Source organism: Silene latifolia, chromosome 8, assembly GCF_048544455.1.
Source record: "Silene latifolia isolate original U9 population chromosome 8, ASM4854445v1, whole genome shotgun sequence".
In the NCBI taxonomy this organism is placed as follows: domain Eukaryota; kingdom Viridiplantae; phylum Streptophyta; class Magnoliopsida; order Caryophyllales; family Caryophyllaceae; genus Silene; species Silene latifolia.
Window position 1 is genome coordinate 97186551 of NC_133533.1, and position 24349 is coordinate 97210899.

The 24349-nt window shown below is 34.6% G+C and overlaps 1 protein-coding gene across 1 annotated transcript; it reads left to right on the top strand.

Moving 5' to 3' along the window:
- The first annotated feature begins 493 nt into the window (after positions 1-493).
- On the top strand, positions 494-1477 carry LOC141595559 (uncharacterized). The gene is made up of 2 exons (XM_074415526.1): positions 494-802; positions 950-1477. The coding sequence occupies exons 1-2, from the start codon at positions 494-496 to the stop codon at positions 1475-1477; spliced, it is 837 nt and encodes a 278-aa protein (XP_074271627.1).
- Positions 1478-24349: the final 22872 nt, after the last annotated feature.

A 24349-nucleotide genomic window follows, 5' to 3' on the forward strand; every position in this document is an offset into this window, starting at 1 on the left:
TACGACTGCGGTCCCCCACTTGCAAGGCTACACACGTTAGTGTGTAGTCAGTTACATGTTGTGATTGGGTGTGGAGGTGGATGATGATCAGCTGTTTATCTTATCGTACTTGTCTTATGTTGATTATGAATTAAACTGACCCCGTTGTTGTTTTATTAATATTTGGTGATCCATTCGGGGATTGTGAGAAGATTGTGACAGGTGATGATGACTACTAGCTATGGGGACGAGATGGGGAGTCATCACTCTAGTATAGCTTCCGCTGTCAAGAGATTTACCTTTCAGTTGTAGTTGTTGAACATTAGTAATCTTTTACTTTGGTTTTGGTATTGGAACATGTAATCATTAACTATTAGACTTTAATAAATGTTGTTTTGGATTGGTAACTTTTATATACTAACCTCAAGCAACCGAGATGGTGATGTCTCTCATGCTAGGGTGGTCCTGGTAAGGCACCTTGGTATGTGAGGGTGTCAAAGATTGCCATAATAACATGTTGGATACCCAAGTGGCTCAGATGACAGTTCATAATTCTTCAAAAGAGCCCGGAAATCTTCCTCCTCAAGGTAAGAAAGCTCATGAGCAAGCTAATGTCATTCAATTGAGGAGCGGTACCACATATCAAAATACAGAATTGCCAAGTAATGAAGAATTATTGCCCACTAATAGTGATGAGGTACCCTGCATGCATCCTAAAGGATTGGGTAATTTGGAGCTAAGTGACAATGAAAAAGAAGTCGGCGAAACTGAAACACGAGACGGGAATAAAAGCGAGAAAAAGAAAAAAGATGGAACAATGTTGGTTCCTTGATCGAATAGCCCCGGGCTCGATTGAGGAAGTTCGGTGCTCGATCGAGTGACATCCAGGCTCGATCGAGTGACATCCAGGCTCGATCGAGTCACCCCTCTGATTGATGACGGTGTTTTAAAAATCAATTTTAAAGCAAAGGAAGCCGAGCTGATTACTATTACACTACCTTTTCCGCATCGTGAACAAAAGTCTAAGCTGGACAAGCAGTTTGGAAGGTTTATGGAGGTAGTGAAGAACTTGCAGGTAAGTGTTCGTTTTACTGAGTTGATCACTCAAGTGCCGGGTTTTATGAAATTTATGATGGAGATATTGACAAGGAAGAGGTCCTTTGATGAAGTCGAGACCGTTGCTTTTACTCAAAAGTGCAGCGCCGTATTGCAAACTAATTCACCACCTAAGTTTAAGGATCCATGGAGTTTTTCTATTCCTTGTCATATCGGTCATCTTGTTATTATTAAAGCTCTTTGTGATTTAGGAGCTAGCGTTAGTGTCATGCCTTGTTCTATTTGTAAGAAGTTAAACATGGGTCAAATGACTGTTACTAATATGACATTGCAGATTGCTGGCCGATCTATTAAACACCCATTGGCTGTTTTGGAGGATGTTCCCATTCGAGTTGGGAAATTCTTCATTCCCGTTGATTTTGTTGTCTTAGATATAGCTTAGGACAACCAAATTCCTATTATCTTGGGTAGACCATTCCTTCACACAGCGGGGGCGGTATAAATGTTAGGCAAGAGAGACTGATTTTAGCTGTGGGGGATGATACAATTGTTTTTAACTTAGAAAAAGCTTTAAAACATCCCATGATAGAAGAAACTTGTCATAGTATCGATGTTGTTGATTTTACTATTGATGAGTGTCTTGCTATGTGTTTAAGCAGGGATCCTCTAGAGATTGCATTGGTATCTGAGCCAGCTGCTGAGACGGGTTCATGAAGTCAAGAAGTATATGAGATTGAGAGGTTGCTTACTGGAGAGGAATGCCAAAAGCAAAAGGTACACTACGCCAAATCTGGCAATCAATAAGGAGCATATCACAACGGTTTAATGCATTTAATAACGACACTTAGATTACCGTTTTCCAAAATTTGGCGGAAACCTAGACCGCGATAATGCGAATAACGGTTTCCCATGAAAACGGTTGTTATTATAATGTGATAACGGCTACTTAACAAACCGTTATCAAAAACGTTTTACGGTTTCCAAAAGCTCATTATAAAATCGCTCTTATCAACGGTTGTTAGACAACCGTTACCAGTTTAAGAAAATGGCGTTTCGAAAACCGTTACTAAATTAGCACCAACAACGGTTTGTGGTACTCGTTGTTATGTTATAGATACGGGTTTCTTGTAACCGTTATCATTTTTAATTATGAAATAACGGTTTTTCAATTCAAGCGTTGTCATTATTTGATTAGATTTCTCAGTTTGACCACTGCATGGAAAACTTTATCAGAACTTTAATAAATATTCAGTTTGACCAATAATATTGAATTTGACCAAAATAATTCTATAAATATGTCTTTTAGGTCAAAATCTAAATTATCAAACATTTACTCTTTAATTTCTCTCTAAAAAAAATATGGCTGGTGTATCAGAGCTACAATCACGTAATCGTTACGCACAGCCTTTTACTTGCATTCTCCATAATATCCCGATTCTATATGATGGAAATGGAAATGGTTTAAACCTTAATTTTTGGTGGTTGAGGCAAATGCTTCATGACTCTGGTTTTACTGCGGTTAAAAAAGTGTATTCTGTGTCTACAAACAAGCAAGGTTTTATAGGCTTCGCTTTTATCGAGTTTGACGAAGCCAACTACCATGACAGTTTTCGCCAGGCAAGAACATTAGGGGCTAGATTTGCGGAGAAAGATGCGGGGAAAGAGGACTTTTATTCAGATGCTAAACAAAAGGGCCCTTATCTATAGGTTGCGACCCATGTTGATCATCGTCTGCTGACACATTACAGGAAGCATCACATTCCTGTCAACGTGCCTATGTCATGGGAGAAAGAGGCCATTCCACCAGCTGCGCTACCCGCTGATGATGAACAGTCGATCTACGACTTGATCTATGTCGAAATTTGGCATGAAGACTCCTAATTCTTCATCAGATTCTAATTAAGTCTTTAATTATTATCTGACATTATGAGTTGTATTTTGATTATGGTGGTTATTTGAATTAAAGTTTAATTATTTATGTTATTTGTTACTACGTTTTAATTAAGTCCTTAGACTCAAATGCAATCCACCAAATAAAATATTATAATGACTAACATTCTACTTATAATAATAAAAAGGAATGGAAACGGCATAATAAGATAATAAGAATTGGAACTGTTATAATAATAATAAGACAAAATGATAACGGTTATTTGTTAAGCCGTTATCATATTACATATATCAACAACGGTTATTTTAAAGCCGCTGTCATATTACAACAATTAACAACGGTGTTTCTTATAACCGTTGTAAAACCAGATCCACTGTGAAAACTAAAAAGTTTGTGATTTTAGTTTACCAATGGCACCCCCTATTATTATTGGTTGTTTGACCATTATTCACCTCATGCATGCTTGCAGAATTACAACGGTACTTATAAGAACCGTCTTAGATTATGCAACTCTAAAAATAAATAAAATTTCAAAGGTATTAATAATAGAATGACTGATGGTGAACAAGTCATCTTTGTCGTCGTCGCCGTCATTAATCTTTATAGCTTAAAGAAGGTAATCTCATTTTCATAGCTACTGGCTTATATATGGGTCGTACTTGGATGATTGATGGTGAAATTGGTGATCCCATTTATAATGATGGAATTGCTGAATTTTACAATTTCGTTAGTGAAAATTTTCATCTCCACTCATCAATCCCCTGCCCTTGTAATAGATGTGGTAATATTAGGGTTTTGCCTATTCCATATGTCAAAATACACTTAGAAAAGAATAGTTTTAGTAGAGATTATAGGCGTTGGATTTTTCATGGAGAATTAGAGGATGAGGATGGGGAATCTGATGTAGAGGTAAATAATCATACACCTGAAACTGCTTGTTTAGATATAGGGGATGGGGCATATGATGTGTGTGTAAACAATCGTTCACCTACACCTGAAGTTGTTTTAGGTGAGAAGTTTGCTGAAGATGATGGATTCAATGATTTTGAAGCTACCGGTGATGGGGAAATAAATGCTGATGATTTAATTGAGAAGTTGAATCAACCTGAAATGCCTTTATTTACTGATTGTAAGAAGTATACCAAATTGTCCGCGGTGGCAAAAGTTATATAACTTGAAGGGGGAAAATGGGTGGAATGATAGGAGTTTTACGGATCTTCTAGCTTTGGTATGTGACATGCTTCCTGACGCTAATGTTCTTCTGAGTCGGACATATGAGGCTAAAAAAATGATTAGAGAATTGGGCATGGAATATGAGAAAATACATTCTTGTCCCAATGACTGCATATTGTACCGTAAAGATTATGTGAAATTATCATATTGTCCGCGCTGCTCTGTATGACGTTATAAGACTAAGGAAGGGATCCCAGATAAGGTGTTGTGGTATTTTCCAATAATACCAAGATTCATAAGGATTTATTTGAATGAAAAAGATGCAAGAATGTTGACTTGGCATAATAGTGGAAGGATTGAAGATGGAAAGTTAAGACACCCAACAGATGGTCAACAATGGAAAGAGTTTGACGCTAAATATCCTGACTTCGCCAAAGAAGCAAGGAACTTGCGTCTAGCGCTCTCCACAGATGGAATGAACCCTCATGGAAACATGAGTACCCAACAAAGTATTTGGCCAGTTGTGTTGGCCATCTATAATTTGCCCCCATGGGTTTGCATGAAACGGAAGTATCTGATGTTGTCTTTATTGATATCTGGCCCTCGACAACCTGGAAATGACATATGTGTGTATTTGGAACCACTTCTAGATGGTGTGAAGATTCTGTGGGAAAGAGGGATACCAGTATTTGATGGTTATAATAAGGAAAGTTTCAATCTGAGAGCTATGTTATTCTATACAATAACTGACTTTCCGGCATACGGCAATCTTTCTGGACATACTGTACATGGGAAAGAGGCTTTGCCATTGTGTCGGGGGGATGTTAAATCAGAATATTTGAAGCATTCTCTCAAGCATGTGTACAGGGGAAATCGTCGATGGTTATACCCTGATCATCATTATCGTAAGCTTCACAAGGCGTTTAATGGGTGTCCTGAGCAACATGGGAGTCCTCAGATTTTTAATGGTCATGAAGTGTATGAGAAAGTGAAAGATATTGAGATAACGTATGGGAATAAGGGACCTAAGTTGTCTACTCGTGGTTATAAAAAAAACCATATTTTTTACCAAACTTCCGTACTGGCATGACCTCCCGGTTAGACATTACCTATATTTTATGCACATTGAAAAGAACGTTTGTGATATATTATTAATACTCTGTTGAATGTTCCGGGTAGGACAAAAGACACAAGGCAGCTAGAGATGATATGGTTGAGACGGGTATTAGGCCCGAGCTAGCCGCTAAAATAAAAGGAAATCAGACTTTTTTATCACCTGCAGCTCATACTCTTTCAAAAACGACAGGGTAAGCCCTCAAATCTTAGAAGTTAAAGATTGCTGAGAACCACTTGTTCAACAAAGAAACCGGGGAGATGAACAAGAACCCACTAAAAAAGAAGTATTCGTATGTCAGTCAGGACCATTGGGATAGCTATATCGCTTATAGGCAGTCTGACAAGTGTAAGGTAACTTAATAATAATAATAATAATAATAATAATAAGTAAAGAAGTATACTTAGTTTAGTGTTTGGTCATGCTTACGTTTCTTGATACAATTTTTATTTGACGAAGGCTATGAGTGGGAGGAACAAGGTGAATATTTCAAAGAAAAAGACCGTCTTTTACGGCTCTTGAGGTGGTTATAGATTGAATAAGAAGAAACTTGTAAGTACATAATTCTTATAGTATTAGACTATTAGGTGATGGATGTTATATATGTTCATAGTAATCATACATATTTTGAGAGGATATCAATGTGATGAATGAATTGTAGGCAAAGCTTGGAAAATTCAGTCGCCACGACGCTTGGGTGGAAGGTCACACTCCTAAGAATGGAAATATGGAAACTGAATATGATAAGGACATCAAAGAGAAAATTTTAAGTTTGAATAAATATGTCACTCCTACCACTGGTAGTCGGAGTTATATAATTGTGAGTTGCTTAATGGTTTTATGTGTATGTAGAGGATCTGTGAGAAGGAAGTACAGGAAGGAAAATGGAAGCCTGAAGGACGTGATGACATTCTTGCTAGGGCAATCGGCAAAGTAGAGCATCCAGGTCGTGTGAGAGGGGTAGGAACGCATGTTGGTATCACTAAGTATTTTGGGAAAACTACTCGACGTGGTGATGATTCCAAGAAGGTAATCTATAAATACTGTATTTGAACCAACTAATTAATTTACAACTATATATGCTGACATTAATTTCTACTACACAGCTATAGAAAATAGCCAGGTTGATGGTGAGAATGTTGGAAACTGGGGAAAAGCCATCAGAAAAGGAGTTGGATATGGTTCAAGTAGTCATAAAGGAAGCAGAGGAGGAGCAGGAGCAGCAGCAGGAGCAGGAGGAGGAGGAGGAGCAGCAGGAGGAGGAGCATCAAGAGGAGAAGAAGGAGGAGGGGGAGGAGGAGGAGGAGGAAAAAGAGGTAATAATATTTATGTCTTATATAAATATACAATGTGTTATATGATTTGGAAAATCAGTACGTGTTATGAGGACAAGTGTTAATGTACAGAAGGAAGCCGAGGATGACATGACAAGGGAGAAGGAAATGGGAAAGGAGACTGAAGTGGGAGCTGAGGATCGATATCAGGCAGTTGAAGAGGAAGAGGATGCCAGGAAGGCCGTGACACTTGATAAAGTGAGGGTAGTTGATGATCAGATGTTCTTCTCAACACCGAAAAAGGTAAAAGCTGCTAGTTTATAATTATTCATATCATACACGTTTTTTACTTATGAAATTTATTAAAGGTAGTGAATGTATGTGTACTAATTGATTAAATCTGACGTGAAAGACGATTGCAAGGTGGCTTGTCGTCTGTCCTATTTACAAGGGAAACAGACAGTTGTTGTTGTTGCCATGGGATACGTGTTCAATTACGACCGGCTTCAGCAAGTTAAGGTTCATGGTATACCCCTTCGTGACAAATGCAGGAAAGTGGAAGTGTCCCAATTATATAAAGACGAGTATGGGGAAGTAAAAGTACCATTTCCTAATGAGGAGGTCACTTATTTGAATGAAGCCCTAAGTTCTTATGTGCAATGGCCTGCCAACCTCATCAATGTTGTCATCCCCGAGGTACCTATATGTAGACGTTTATTATTACTTGTTCTTTAAATAGATTAGGGTACGAATATTAACATATCGTAAGTACTTTAATCTTTACATTTGCAGAACTTAAGCAAAGCCTTGATGGCAGCTAAAGCAATTACTACTACATTAACGAAGGTTATTGCAGTCAAGCCTGCTTATGATTCTTATTATGAATCGTGTGAATATAAGAAAAAGATGAAAACTGCTTCACTGAAGGCTTTGCACAACCTGGCTGTAAAGAGGGCACCTACAGGGGATGTAGTCATGATTAACATTAAAAAGGAAGTCATATGCGCAGCTAATATAGCCATACTGGACCCGGAGCAACTGATGGAATTTGTCGACCTTGACAATTTAGATGCTGTTCACATTTTGATTTGGATGCAGTAAGTTTTATTAATAAAACTATTTAGTCATTTCAATTTACGAATAATGATGTTTGTTTAAATTATCAATTACAATAACAATATTCGTTCCATGTGGCGTAATAGGTACCTCAATAATCAGTTCGCTGAGTGGATGGTCCCAATTCACGCCTACGGATTCTTGAGTCCTAAGGCGTTCTCTGTGCACAGAATTTCATACGAAGAACAAATCAATAGTATCGCTCGTCGGTTGATGTCATCCAAAATACTATGGCTTGCCCCTTACAATGAGAATATGTATGTATAGTACGTGATTATTTTAATGAATCACGGTTCTATAAATTTATTATTAACATGCTTAAAATGCGTGTAAATGAACTAACAGTTCTATGTCTCAAAATGAATAGGAAGCAGTGGGTGCTACTGGCAATCCAAGTAGAAACAAAAATAGTGTACTGGATTGACTCTCGCGAAGGCAAACCCTCTGATAGTTGTGTAAGGATGATAACTGATAAAGTTTACAACCTTCAATAATGTCATTTGTTATTATATGACTTGAGCCATATATATGCAAATAACAATGGCATGTGTGTATATTTATGAATTAGTGTTTTTGAAGCAAAAAAAAGATTATGTCCACTTGGAAAATATGAAAGCAACATTGATCCCAATTTTATCACGCCAATAGTAAGTGTATTCTTAATAATTACTCGTATCATTTAATTAATGTTTATGCGAGCGGTTGATTATCTAATTCAGCTGATTTGTGTGTGATTTATATAATAGTCTCCTAAAGCACCAGACGACAAACAATGCGCCTTTTACGTTTGTCAGTCCATGTGGAAGGTTAACGAAGGAAAACTTTCTACCATTCCGATATGGGTTAGTGTGATTTAAAACTATTGCAGACGTAAATTTAGTTCAATTCTGTATACTTCCATGTATTATATCTATTTTGATTATATATATTTTGAATTTTAGTTTCCACAAATACTCAACAAAGCCCCAGAATATTCGCCAGAGGACATCAATCAGATGAGAAATATGTGGGCCAGTTATGTTGTTTCATTAGCGGAGTCTCAATAGTTTGCTCATGCTTTATGTACGTGTGTGTGTGTGTATATATATAGAGCTTTTGTGTATTGGCTTCTTTTGTTTTTTTGAGGAAGTTGTGTTTTATGGCTTTTGATCATCCTGTTTGTACTGTTTTGAAACTATGTTTAATTGATCACGAGGTGTAATATTTTGATGCAGGATTGAATTTTTGAAGTGCACAGCTGTTGGAATGCTATTTTCAGCTGCTGCTGAAAATAGCATTCCAGCAGCTGCTACAAACGCTGCTGAAAAAATAGCATTTCAGCAGCTGCTAGAACAAACTAAAATCTTTTTTTTTTTTAAAAACAAAAAATTAAAAACGATAACGGTTATAAACAACCTGTTGCAAACAATTATTTGACAACGGTTTTATTTAGATAAATAACCGTTGACATCTTTTCCCTCCCATTCAAACCGCCAAAAATATAAGATAACGAACGATAACCGTTGTCGAGTTCAAAACGTTAAAAACGGTTTATCTAAGAGGAACCGTTGTCAAAGTTTCATCAAATGATAAATATAACAACGGTTTAGCACGCAATAAAACCGTTGTTAAATTTCGACTTTTAATTAAATAAGATAACGAAATGAACCATTATCATATATAATATTTAACAATGGTTTTGGAACCACTAAACCGTTGTCAAGAGTAAACTATGACAACGGGTTTGAAACTGTTATTAATATTTAATAATTGTTTCTTAAAAGTATACCCGTTGCCATAAACATATTTAACAACAGTTTTATAACGGTTCTTGAGTTGTGATAACGGTGTTATAGATCCGTTATTGATTTTAGATAATGGTCGCGTGTTTGTATACAACCGTGGTATATATTTAACAACAGTCGTTGCAATAACGGTTCCGTGTTTGTATTTAATAACGGTAATTGCATTATTTGACCGTTATTGGATGTCTTATTTGGCGTAGTGGTATATAGCTTAGGTAGCCCATCTAAGGCTACCGAGGTAAAGAAACCTGAACTTAAACCCCTTCCCTCTCATCTTAAGTATGAATTTTTGGATGACTGTGAAATGAACCGCGTAATTGTCAATGCTAGCCTAACTGAAGGCCAACTTTTTGCTTTGTTGACTGTTTTGAAAACTCATAAAAAGGCCATTGGGTATAGCATTGATGATTTACAAGGTATTAGTCTTGACTTTTGTATGCATCATATTAACTTGGAAGAAGGCCACAAGCCTAGTGCACAGGGTCAGAGACGACTAAATTCTTCAATGCATGAGGTGGTAAGGAAAGAGTTATAGAAATTATTTGATGCTGGTATTATTTTCTCTATATCTGATTCTAAGTGGGTTAGTCATATCCAAGTTGTACATAAGAAGGGAGGTACTACGGTAGTGAAGAATGATAAGAATGAATGAATTGCTACTAGACTTGTTACATGTTGGAGGATGTGTATTGATTATAGGAAGTTCCCACTTCCTTATATTGATCAAATGTTAGAAAGACTAGCATATCATAGTTATTTCTGTTACCTAGATGGCTACTCCGGTTTCTTTTAGATACCCATTCATCTTGACGATCAGGAAAAGACTACTTTCATATGTCCATATGGTGTATTTGCTTATAGGAGGACGCTTTTTGGTTTATGTAATGCCCCAGCTACCTTTCAGCGTTGTATGGTGGCCATATTTTCTGATTACATAGAGTCTATTATGAAAGTTTTTATGGATGATTTCAGTGTTTATGGTACTTATTTTGATGTTTGCTTGAGAAACTTAACTAAGGTCTTGCAGCGCTGTGAGGAGAGCAATCTTTTGCTTAATTGGGAGAAGTGCCACTTCATGGTTACTGAAGGGGTGGTACTTGGTCATTTGGTGTTAGGTAAAGGTATCCAAGTGGATAAAGCTAAGGTTGAGTTAATTGAGCAACTCCCGTACCCGGTTAATGTTAAGAGTGTACGTAGTTTTCTTGGTCATGCAGGGTTCTATCGTCGCTTTATTAAGGATTTTTCAAAAATTGCCCAACCTCTAACCCATACGCTTCTTAAAGATCCACCTTTTGTGTTTCTTGATGAGTGTGTTAAGTCTTTTAACAGGATTAAACAAGGTCTTATCTCAGCTCCTATAATCCGATCTCCGGATTGGAGTCTACCTTTTGAGATTATGTGTGATGCTAGTGACAATGCAGTTGGAGCTGTTTTGGGGCAGAGAAAAGATAAGGTGTTGCATACTATTTACTATGCAAGTAAGACTCTTGATGATGCGTAGATCAACTATCCTACTATAGAAAAGGAGCTTCTTGCTGTTGTCTATGCTTTAGACAAATTTGGAGCTTATCTTGGTTGTTCTAAAGTTATTGTTCATACTAACCATGCATCATTAACGTATCTTTTAACTAAACAAGAAGCTAAACCATGACTTATTAGATGAATTTTATTATTGCAAGAATTTGATTTAGACATTCGTGATAAGTCTGTGTTAAGAATGTTGTTGCAGATCATTTGTCTCATTTGAGATTTGCAGGAAGATAGATTTTGCCTATTGATGATTCTTTTCCAGATGATCATTTCTAGTTATTGTTGTGAGCACTCCCTGGTTTGCGGATTATGCTAATTACTTCGTTGGAGGTATTCTTCCTCCTGACTTGTCTTATCAACAGAAGAAGAGATTTATACATGATGTGAAGCGGTATTTGTGGGATGATCCATACTTGTTCCAGGAGTGCGAAGACGGTATTTATAGACGGTGTATTCCAGAGGGTGAGGTATATGACATTCTCTCTCATTGTCACTCTTCTTCTTATGGTGGTCGTCATGGTCCTTCTAGGACTTTTGCTAAGGTAATGCAATCGGATTTCTTTTGCCAACTATCTTGAAAGATGCTACTACTTTTGCACATTCTTGTGATACGTGTCAAAGAACATGTAATATTTCGCAAAGGCACGAGATTCCTCAAACTGGAATCTCAGAGGTGGAGATTTTTGATGTTTGGGGTATTGACTACCAAGGGTCATTCCCTACTTCTCATGGGAATCAATATATTTTAGTAGCTGTAGATTATGTTTCTAAATGGGTAGAGGCAATTGCCACCCCCACTTGTGATGCTAAATCTGTTGTTAAGTTATTTCAGAAAATCATATTTCCACGATTTGGAGTGCCTCGTGCAGTGATTAGTGATGGAGGCAAGTACTTCAATGAACGTCATCTTAATTCTTTATTGAAGAAATATGGCGTGACACACCGTAGAGGATTGACATATCATTCTCAAACTAATGGACAAGTGGAGGTTTCCAACAGAGAATTGAAACAAATCTTGGAGAAGGTAGTGAGCAAGAATAAAAAATATTGGAGTCGGAAGCTTGATTATACTTTATAGGCTTATCGTACTGCATACAAGACACTGACTGGAGCATCACCTTACCGATTAGTTTATGACAAATCTTGTCATTTACCTGTGGAGCTTGAGTACAAGGCTATGTGGGCCATAAAAGAGCTAAATATGGATTCCTCCTTGGAGGGTGAGAAGAGATTGATGCAGTTGAATGAGCTTTTTGAGTTTCGACTGCATGCCTATGATAGTGCTCAAGTAAACAAGGAACGAACAAAGAAGTGGCATGTCAAGCATATCATGAAAAGCGAATTCCATATTGGTGAAAAGATATTGATATTTAATTTTTGTTTGCGTTTGTTCCTAGGTAAGCTAAGGAGTAGATGGTCTGGACCGTTCAACGTTGTTGAGGTGAACAAATTTGGGTCAGTTACACTGCAAACTGACAAAGGTGAGACTTTTAAAGTGAATGGGCAACCATTGAAAATCTACTATGAAGGTGCCCATATTGGAGTGATAGAGGTCGTTGACCTCTTCGCCATTGATTCCTCTTACAGATGAGGTATTTCGGTCGTGCGGGACCGCTTAAACCAGCGCCACCGAGGCAGCTCGGAGTTTGCATTTTAATAATTTATAATTTAGGAATTTAAATTTCATTAATCGTATTTCCATTAAGTTGTTTTATTATTTTGAGTGATGTGAGAGAGAGAATTTAACGTATTGCAAAATATTTTTATATCTAGGACGGATTTCAAGCTTGCAATTTAACGTAATTGCGAGAAAACGGACTGCAGTTGGTGCCTCGATCGAGTGGGACGAGGCTCGATCGAGGATTTTGGACTGCAGGGCTCGATCGAGGAACCTAGAAAATTAATTAAATTGTCCAATGTCGAAAGTTGGGTAGTATGGAATTTGGTGCCTCGATCGAGGATGGTCAGGCTCGATCGAGGATTTAGTCTGCACCGGGTTCCGCATTTTAGACCGGCTATTTCTTCCTTCTTTTATCATCTTATTACTTACTTTGATTGTTATTTCCGCCCTTGTTGGGAAATGTGTCCTCAACAATAGTGCGATCACATGATTTAAATATCATTATTAAATCTCATTACAAGAATACGGAAGGGATGATACATTACATATATAGTCAACTGGTCCACACATATCAGTAATGATTGGCTGGCTAGAGTTTGACATTACTGTCGTGCGACGGTGGTGATCAGTTGATCCCTTGAGGTCACACCTAAAGGACGATTCCCTTAATTGAAAAGGTCGTTAATTGGTTGTATGCCGATACAGATTAATTAATTCCTTAAAATTGAACAAATTATTATCATAAGAGAGAAAATGACATCTTATTATAATGTGATTAAATGAGATTTTATTTAGTAATTTAAGAAGTTATATTACTAAAATTAATCGGTGTTTGCGAAACACGCGAGATGAGAATGATAAGTTAGTTATAATTACAAGAGGTTGTGAATTATACTAACTAGTAATCAAATGACCATTTTATGAGAAAGTAATTTTATATTACTAGTCAATTTGTTAAATATGATTTATTTAATTTGTAAATGATATTTAATTTGTTAAATATGCATTTTAAATTAAAACATGACATAAGACATGTCACATGTCACATGACATACAATTGTACAATTGACAAAAAAAAATGGACTCCATATTACACTAGATAAACCGAAATTAGGTGGGGGTTTTAGTGGTTTTTGGTCTTATTCATTTGTCCATGACACTTGATAGTGACTTGACAATGACAAGGCCTTACACCATTTGTCTTGTGAAGACAAAAAGAAAAAGAAAAATGATCCTAAGACCCACAATGGCCACAGGTTTTTGAGGTGAATAAGAGAGGATTTTTCCTCAATTTTTCATTATTCTCTCATGTTCTAAGAAAACAAAAACTTCTCTCTCTTGTTCTTCACAAAATTCATTTTTGTGAATCAAATTTGTATAAATCAAACACTAATAATACTAGAAATAGTATATGAGTATTAGTAATGGATTTTAAGGTAAACCACATTACAAATATCTAGTACATATTAGTTTGTGGGATTAAGGGATAGTTTTGGGTGCTACTAATTGGAGGGCTTCTATTTTGAGGTCATGTATGTTCATCCAATATTGGAAAGCTCAAGAACTAACAAGAAGGAGATCTTGTTGGTGCCCATTTGACCGAAATTCATATGGTGAGAAAATGATTTCTTCACTTATCTATTTTAGTTTGCATGCATAAGATTAGTAATTTATTTTATGACTAAATAAATTTGAAACATATAAGAATATGTTAAGTAATGAGATATAGATTTCCAATAAGCGGTATCATGAGCCTTGGTTGTTTGCATGCAAATCGGTTAAAAGTTTTTCTGAGTTATACGATTAACATATAAAACTTGTAAATTTGTGTTATTATGATATATCACGAAAATAATTTATGCATGTTAAAGTTTCTGATCCTAAAATGTATTTAGAATTTTTTGGTTAATTTATGGATTTTATTGTTCATTTTATATAATATTGGCATTACAATGTGATTTTTATGATAAAAATGTCATTTTTGGACGAAAATTAGCTAAACTTCGAATTTTCCAGTGGTGTTTGGATATGTTTTCACATATATTATTTTTAGTTGATCTGGAAATTTTCATAATTTTTGGAGTTCTTATGCTCGAAAAATGGATTTTTCATGTTTAAAATCGGATTTAGAAGAAAAATAGGTTAATATGAGATAAATTTCGAATCTGGTTATAAAAATTTAGTATGTTGTCACATGCAATTTTACAAGATGTGTGTAAAATAATAGGCTATAATGAAGTCTTCATGCATGATTTATGGATTTTTGATTAAAAATAGCATAAATAGTGACTTAATTAGTAAAAAATTGCTAAAACATACTTCATGACTAAGGAAAAACGTCACATGTTGCATTTTATTATCTTTTTCAGATCAAAAATTGAAAAGTTGATGAATATAATTTTTCTCATGTTTTTATGTTTTTAATTGATAAATCCGATAAACCGCAACATTGTTTTTTCCGGATAAATTTCGAAATTTTTAACCTAAGTTTTAGAACATTATGAGTGTCATGGTATTTTTTCCAGAATGTTCATGAGTTTAAATTTCAAATTTCAAATTTATTTGAAATTTTTGTGATTTATTTGAAGTTTATAGCATTTTAATTATGTAATTGTAAGTCCATTAATGAACAATTTTAGAAATATGAGTTAATTATGGTCAAGTAATTAGTGAAGACTAATTTTGAGTCCTAAGAGGTTAGGGTAATTAACTTGTGCATAAATATGAATTTATGTAATTTTTGTGATTATAAAACGTTGAATCACGCAAATCCGTAAAAACCGTGTAATATACGATATTGGCTCCTTAAAGGCGATTTAGCATAAAATTGGGCATGTTCATACATATTATAATGCTGCATTTTATTTATGATAGTCATAATTTTATTTTATGTAATTTTGAATTATGTAATTTTACTTAGTATTGCCTTAGTTTTTAAATTGTATTACCCGAAATGTATGGGAATATCGATTCGGTTGTAATTTATTGTGATCTCGTATCACCGTTTTGTAATTTAATAGATTTATTTTATTTTTAATTACAAATGTATAATAGGAAATTATGTAATTTGTTATGTAATTTATTTATTCCGGAGTTCCTTGAAGACGGTGTCACTCAAAAAGGCGATACATAAAGACGGTGTTACCTCGAGATGCGTGCCTCAACCGAAGTTCAAGGGACCAATGAAGTTGGTTTCCGAATATGTAATAGTCAATTAGATTTTCTATTTTAGGAAGGCCATACTAGGATTTATTTTTATGCTTTGCATTTTATTTATATGTTGCATGCATCGCTAAATCGCCATAACTAAAACATGCATTGTCATTTTAATCGAGTTTTTCGACCGTGTCAATTAGAATTATCGTAGTTCACCGCTTTAGTTCACTTAAAACGTGATAGATAATAAATTGACATGACCTCTCGCTAAAATAATCAATTGAGACATAGCCTTACCAAAAAGTAGAAACCATGAAAACCTATTTCGCGAGGGAGTACACTCGGCCCTACCGGGGTACAAAACTTGTTACGTAGGGGAAGTGGGTGATAAATGTCTATCCACCGAATTCATGTTGATAAGGGATGAATCGGCCCTACCGTGCCCAAGTTGATGTGGATTTGGATCATGGACACATTTATTCGAAATTTGGATTGAGCTCAACGGAAGTATTCGTGACCGTAGTCGCATGTGTTCCGGGCTATAGATAAACATTAGAGTAATTTTATCGACCAAGAGTTCTAAAAGTAGAATCGATTAAGCGTTAATCCACCGAGTTATATTGATAAGGGATGAATCGGCCCTACCGTGCCCAAGTTAATATGAATTTGGATCTTGGAATCATTTATCATAGTTGGGTAGAGGTCACTATGTAAATGCTTTACTTGTTATTTACAAGTATTAATATACCGATGAATGTTTTGTTTTCATTATTCCGTTGTCATATTGTTCTATTTCTTTACCACAATTCATATACGATATCATTTCGATTTTTGATTCAAATCTCCATTAAAACATCGTAACTAAAGACAAATATGAATTAGCTTCTAAAACCTCATATGAACCATTGCTAAGGATCTCTTGTAAAGAGTATAGATTAAAGTTATTCATTATCAAACAGGTTTTTGATTCTTGACTAACACATCTACTTACAATAGATTGTTTTTCATATACTTAATTAAATTAAGTACCTTGAAGCGATAAATTATTTTGGTGATTAATTTTGTCTAGAATTCGTAATTGATCAAAATAACGCAACCACTTCAATGAAAGTTTTAAGACTAAAACGATTCAATTGAAGAGTAATCTTCATGAATTCAATTTTGCTTCTCAAAGCAAAGACTCATTGAAATGAGTGGGAGCATTCTCTTAAACCGTTAAGATGAGGACGAGGTTCAAGAAGTAAAGATTATAATGGAATTGATACAAGGTAATGTTAAAGGTAAAGTTGTTGAGAATGACGATACTAAACCTATCAATCCCGACCGATAAAGTTTCCATTGTCTTAAATGTTAGACACCCGAGAGGAAACTACCCCAAATTATTGAAGAATCAACAAGTTAGTTGTGGGACATCTAATGGGACCTTCTTCTTTAAATGTTTATTTGATTAAACATAAATTTTGCTAATACTACTTCGTCAATATTAGAAACCAGTGGAGGTTTTCATCATTGTATGCGATACATAGGATGATTAAAATATGACGACTAGCAACAATGATGTTGAGAGATAGAGTCATTGTGTAATCAATCTAGTTTTTGGGTTTATAGTTGTACTTAATTATGACTATTAAGTGCATAAACTCTAAATAAGAATATAAACTTGTTAAGATACAAAAGAGGTTTCACTTTTGTGGCCCTATACACCACGATTTGATGTATGGCTAGCCCATTATCAAGGTGATTATATTCTAAACCAAACTAGGATGACATATCATGTAGATGATGCAAGACTCAAATTGGTAACCCAAGATTAAACCTTAAATTCTGGAATGATGAACGCAAAGAGTTATCAAGTACTCTTGAAACCATTAGATCTTATGGTATATGCGTATCTTGTATTCAAAGCAAGATATCTCGTGCCTTTTGGTTGAAAAGGAGATAGAGGTTGTAAATCATTGATCCAAAATAGGTTAATCATTATCTTTTACCAACAATTTAAGTTGACTCTAACAAGTGTTCACTTAATAAGGTAAATAGAGAAATCTTTGAAGAAGTTCAAAGAGTTCAAGGAATCACGATTTAGTCGTGATGGGATTATCAAGTGAAGACCTTGATGCAAGCCAATTGAAATGTGATATAGTATCACAAATTAATCTCTCTTATCACACATTATGGGATAATGTGTGGTTGGATAAGAATTCAAACGCTATTCGATATGGTTTGGACTTCGATCAAGTTACTTTGACTTGCTTGATCCTTTTGGGGATTTTATCATTTTGTCTAAATTATTTTTCCACTAAATCTAAAACGATTCATATGAGATATGAAATGGTAGGGTACCATGTTTGTAAGTTTTCACAAGAAACAAATGCTCATTTTTCCCTTTTCAATTATCACGAGTACGACGGGTTTGCGGCTCGTGAAGCTGTCTTTCTAAAATACAAGTTTATTTCTAGAAGAAAGAGTGGGAGAAATTATTCAAGAGCCACAAAGAATGCCACAGAGAATGTTATGTCGCAAGAAACTGGTCTTTCTTGGCTACATGAGACGTTTTGTGTAAGACGTTGTTTCTTCAAAACCTAGGAGGTTAAATTCGTCACTTGTTAAAGATGATGAATTCATGCTACTTTTAAGAAAGTAAAGAGCTTATAACTTACAAAAGAAATTGTTTGATTCAAGTTGATTAGTTCTGGAAAGTAATCAACAAATGACTTACATAAGAGTGTTTAAGTCACAACTCAATACAAGGCTTAGAGCCATGAGAATCCGAAATAAAAGGCTTGATTAGTGACAAAGGATTTTGCACTAATAAAGACAGTTTTCAAGGCTTGATTGGTTGCAAAGGGTTTTGCACCAGTTGAAATGCTTAAGTCTATTTGGATCTTCTTAGGGATTGTGTTTCATTATTATGAAATACATAGCGAGTGAATCTAAAACCCACTTCTTCAATAGAAGGAATGTATTCAATACATGTCTTGAGTTTAGTAGATTCTTGCAATCCTAAGATAATGTGAAACTTAAGAGAGAATCTTAAGTAGGACATCAATGAGTTGGAATCAATGTTTTGATCATGTTATAAAACTTTTCTCGATAAGTCGAGAAGTTGTGTTTATACATGGAGTTTAGTGGGAGTTACGAAAATTTTAATTAGTCTGATATGTGGATGACATATTGATCATTGAGAATGATTTAAGACTTTTGGAGTAATATAATACATCTTTAATATCTAGATTTATGAAGATAAATCCACATGATATTAGCGTCAATAAGAAGTCTTATGTTGATAAGATTCATGACTAGTTCAATTAAATTGAACATATTTGATTTATTCCATTTGCTTCCGCTGCCGGATCAATTAAATAAGTAATGATGTATAACACTTCATATACTTTGAGTATGATGAATTGTTTCAAAATCGAATTTAAGTAATCTTTACCAAGTAAGCCATAAAGATTACCCTTAAGTACTTGCAAAAGCGTTAAGAATATTATGCAAAGTGTTTTTGATGCAATTTTGTGTAAGGGTGTTACACAAGTGACAATTGACAATTGAGATTGCGCATGGTTTCCGACAAAACCATAATCAAAACACATTAGGATGGTTAAGATACCATTGTGGCTATGTTAATTAAGAAGTAGATTTTCTAGAATCGTTCTAGGCAATAAAGAACAATGAGAGATATTTATAACGGAAATTGTGTACACTTGCAATCATGAGATGTGCAGGAGGAAGAGTCCCGCACACTGTGAAAACAGTGGGAGCTATTCTTAGGCTAGAGGGCCTATGTCTTGATTGGATCTCGACACGTACTCAGAAAGTTTTGTGATGCAAATGTATACATTACAAAGGAAACCGAGTATGTAGTAAGGTTGAGTAAGGTACAAGAAGTTGATAAAACCTACTAACCAAAGCCTTTTCATGGGCTAAACATGATGAGTCATGTCATTTCAATTGAATTGAAATGAACAACTACATACAAGATCAAATTAGATTATAGAACATGAAATAGTAATCAGTCATTGACTATTCATATGTGATAATCACATTTGTCGTTCGAGTTTTTACTTTAAAAACTCCTTTTATACTTTGTTACATCCAAACGGGTTGTAGAGACAACATTGAACCCCGTTAAAGTGAACACGGATTAGCATTGTATTCGCCCATAGTCACTTGTATGAGGTGACGTCTCGAAGTGACTAGAGTGTGATCCGATTGATGGCAAGTTCAAGTGCCATAGAGTCATGTGAGATGACTAGTCGATCACATAGGCAGACTGTTAGGAACACTTTGTCGGGCAGTGACCGCTTATAGAATTCTGGCAAATTTATAAAGCCTGGTCGTGGCGAGAGCTACTATAGTATTCTAATGAGTCGATTCTTTTGACTAAAGACTGTTCACCTAAGATGGCACAGTTTCAGATTAACTTTGATTTGTGTTACTACGACCTTCGTAAATGGGGTCAAATGGGCATATTTTGGGTTATGATGACTGTGGCTAGTCGAAGGGAATAAGTGCGATAGGAATTGTCCACCCCCTTGTCAGGGTTAAAACAATATCTCAGGGCCACTCGAGGAGTAATGAACTGGAAATGCGTGGCCACGCTCGGAAGGTATCCATGGTGGATAAATTCCGGTCAATCAGTTATTCTCCAAATCGAGGAAACCACTCTCGATATGATCACTTGCAAGTACGACCCGAAAGACACCTTGCATTGAGTGGGAGATAGTAATAGGACAAGAGAATTGGTGACGCACACTTGTCGAGGACAAGTGGGATATTGTTGGGAAATGTGTCCTCAACAATAGTGCGATCACATGATTTAAATATCATTATTAAATCTCATTACAAGAATACGGAAGGGATGATACATTACATATATAGTCAACTGGTCCACACATATTAGTAATGATTGGCTGGCTAGAGTTTGACATTACTGTCGTGCGACGGTGGTGATCAGTTGATCCCTTGAGGTCACACCTAAAGGACGATTCCCTTAATTGAAAAGGTCGTTAATTGGTTGTATGCCGATACAGATTAATTAATTCCTTAAAATTGAACAAATTATTATCATAAGAGAGAAAATGACATCTTATTATAATGTGATTAAATGAGATTTTATTTAGTAATTTAAGAAGTTATATTACTAAAATTAATCGGTGTTTGCGAAACACGCGAGATGAGAATGATAAGTTAGTTATAATTACAAGAGGTTGTGAATTATACTAACTAGTAATCAAATGACCATTTTATGAGAAAGTAATTTTATATTACTAGTCAATTTGTTAAATATGATTTATTTAATTTGTAAATGATATTTAATTTGTTAAATATGCATTTTAAATTAAAACATGACATAAGACATGTCACATGTCACATGACATACAATTGTACAATTGACAAAAAAAAATGGACTCCATATTACACTAGATAAACCGAAATTAGGTGGGGGTTTTAGTGGTTTTTGGTCTTATTCATTTGTCCATGACACTTGATAGTGACTTGACAATGACAAGGCCTTACACCATTTGTCTTGTGAAGACAAAAAGAAAAAGAAAAATGATCCTAAGACCCACTATGGCCACCGGTTTTTGAGGTGAATAAGAGAGGATTTTTCCTCAATTTTTCATTATTCTCTCATGTTCTAAGAAAACAAAAACTTCTCTCTCTTGTTCTTCACAAAATTCATTTTTGTGAATCAAATTTGTATAAATCAAACACTAATAATACTAGAAGTAATATATGAGTATTAGTAATGGATTTTAAGGTAAACCACATTACAAATATCTAGTACATATTAGTTTGTGGGATTAAGGGATAGTTTTGGGTGCTACTAATTGGAGGGCTTCTATTTTGAGGTCATGTATGTTCATCCAATATTGGAAAGCTCAAGAACTAACAAGAAGGAGATCTTGTTGGTGCCCATTTGACCGAAATTCATATGGTGAGAAAATGATTTCTTCACTTATCTATTTTAGTTTGCATGCATAAGATTAGTAATTTATTTTATGACTAAATAAATTTTTACTTTTATTTTTTAGCGTACTTATTTGATAAAAGTTACATTTGCTGAGACTAAGTTTCAAAAAAAATTACATAAGGGAGTAAGTTTCAAAAAGTGGATTATATAAGGGAGTAATAATCAATTTACCCTTTTATTTATCATTTTTTAATCTAAGTGTTTTTTTTCTTTTTTACTCCTAAAAACAACCCCAAATTTTTTTTAACAAGTTAAACTTTATCTCAAATTCAAGTTTATATATATATATATATATATATATATATTTTGTAAATCAATTTATAAATCATTTTTTTAATGAAACAGTTTAACAATATATTAGTTTTAAGCTTCTCAATGATTGGTGAAAAATAAATTATTTATTTAATTTGATATACTATGCCTTTAAATGTGATTCGGTCTTTTAAGAATGTTATTCAAGATTATAAATTTTTAACAAAAAAAATTAAAGCAAATTAAAAGAAATTCACGACTTTAAAAAATAGAACTATATATTCAGATTCATTTATTAAATTATCGTTGTTATGAATAAACCACAAACAAAATTCTGATTTGTAAAAAAAAAAAATCAAAAATTTAGATGATAATAATTTTCTTTGATTGTGTATTATTTTATAAAAGTTTAAAATTTCTTACTAAACTAAAGAAAAGATTACCAAATATTTTTTAAATAATTCAAAATATTTTATTAATTTTTAATTTGAAATTATTTTCATATTATCTAATTTTAGTTAAGTTTCATTCAAATCAAAAAAAAAAATAGTAATTTTTACGCTTGCCTTAACATAAACATGTCTTTCTTTAAGTCTAAAGAGATTTTCACCACGGTTGTTTGTTGCTAGCTTCGTGGTTAAACAACTATGTTGCCATGGACAAGACGTAAAGTCGTGGCTAAAAAAAATAATTACCACGGAATAATATGTGGCTAGATATAGTTTCGCCACGAGTATGTCATAGTTCATGACAAGAATGATTATTGGACATAGCTGTAACCTAAATCATGGCGCAAGTGACTTTTTTCCACGGGAAAAATTGACTTGTGCCATACAATATTTGTTACGTTCTTTAAGTTTTTTTGTTATTTTGTCGTTTTCTTGTTTCCGATAGTTTTTCATTGGTTTGTCTGCAAGCCCTTCTGTATACGGCGCCCAAGTTGAGATATAGAGGTAAAAACAAAATAGATAGGTTTCTTGATGAAATTTCATCCGAGAATGTGTTTACATTTGACTTGAGGATGGACTGTCTGAATATTGCCTTAAGTTTTATGCGTTTTATTATGGAATAAGAAATCATACTAGTTTAATATTAAAGTTTGTCCAAATAACGCCGAGCACGGACCAATTGGCTGGACGGCTCCTCCGGCAAACTCCAAGTATTTTTGTCCCGGACCTAACAAGTGTATAAATCTGTTTATGGTTGTTTGTTTAAAATTTGATCGTATAGTTAAAGTTAGTTACTAATATCCAAGCCCAACGTCTATTGTGTAGGGATTATGCAAAAGGTAAGAACAAGTGGTGTGTAGTTAATGATTTTAAAGATGTCACAAAATACCCCATGCCAGATAATGTTGACAAACTCCCTTTTCACTTGGGCTACAACCCCTTACCCGCAAATTTTGGCTTTTCTTTCTTTAGAAATGCTTTAAACACATTGTACTAGACAACTCTGGGATCAACAACTAGCGAAGTTTTTTTATTTCCTTTGTGTTATCATATGTGAATCCATTCGTTTCAATTCTGTCCTTGATGAGATATGTAGTTGTCTAAGGTTGAAAAATCATTTGATTGACAAAGATAGTGATAAACTGTCAGAAAATGCCTCACTTGAGATATTAAATTGGTAAAATATGTGTACGACATGGTATGTTTGGGTTGTTTATAAACGATAATTGGAACAATAAAATATAATGAAATACCATAAATTTAGGGTTACTGATGCGATGGAGTGTGACTACAGTCTAGGGTGGTTGATATTACGAACGGAAAAAGACAAGAATAAGGAACTTGGCAAGGCTATAAGCGCGGCAGATGATAAGAATGAAAGATCGTAATAAAGTAATTGTTTTTTTGGTCGAGTTTTTTTGCTAAACCCTCCTTATTCCATCTATGAATATATGTACTTGTAGTCAAGTACTACATCCGTTCACCAGAAAAAAAGGTTCTAATCTAGGAGTTCGTTGTATCCAAAGCGTCTCGTTAAGGCATGATTGGAATTAAATAAAAGGATAAAACTGTAAGAGAAATGGAATGGTCGCCTATCGCCGAATAGATCAAGACACATCCACAACATAGTGGTTTCTTTTCCTACTCGGTAAAGCTTGATCTTATGGTAGATCGTCGTTTGAGTTGGTTTTTGGAATCAAGTATCTTATTTTAGATTTATCCGGGAAATGATAAGTCATATAAAAAAAATTTAATACTTGGTTTCTGAACTGTGGATCTGCAAACCTTCACCTCACTTCTTGCGCTTTGTCGCCACATGCCCTAGTTGGTGTACCTCATGCGTTTTAGGATTTAAGCAATTAATTATCTGAAAACCTTGATCTTATGCTCGATAATTATTTGAATTGGACTTTGGAATCAAGTATTTTGTTTTAGATGTATGTGGCAAGTGAAAAGTCCTATAAAAATTCATTTATA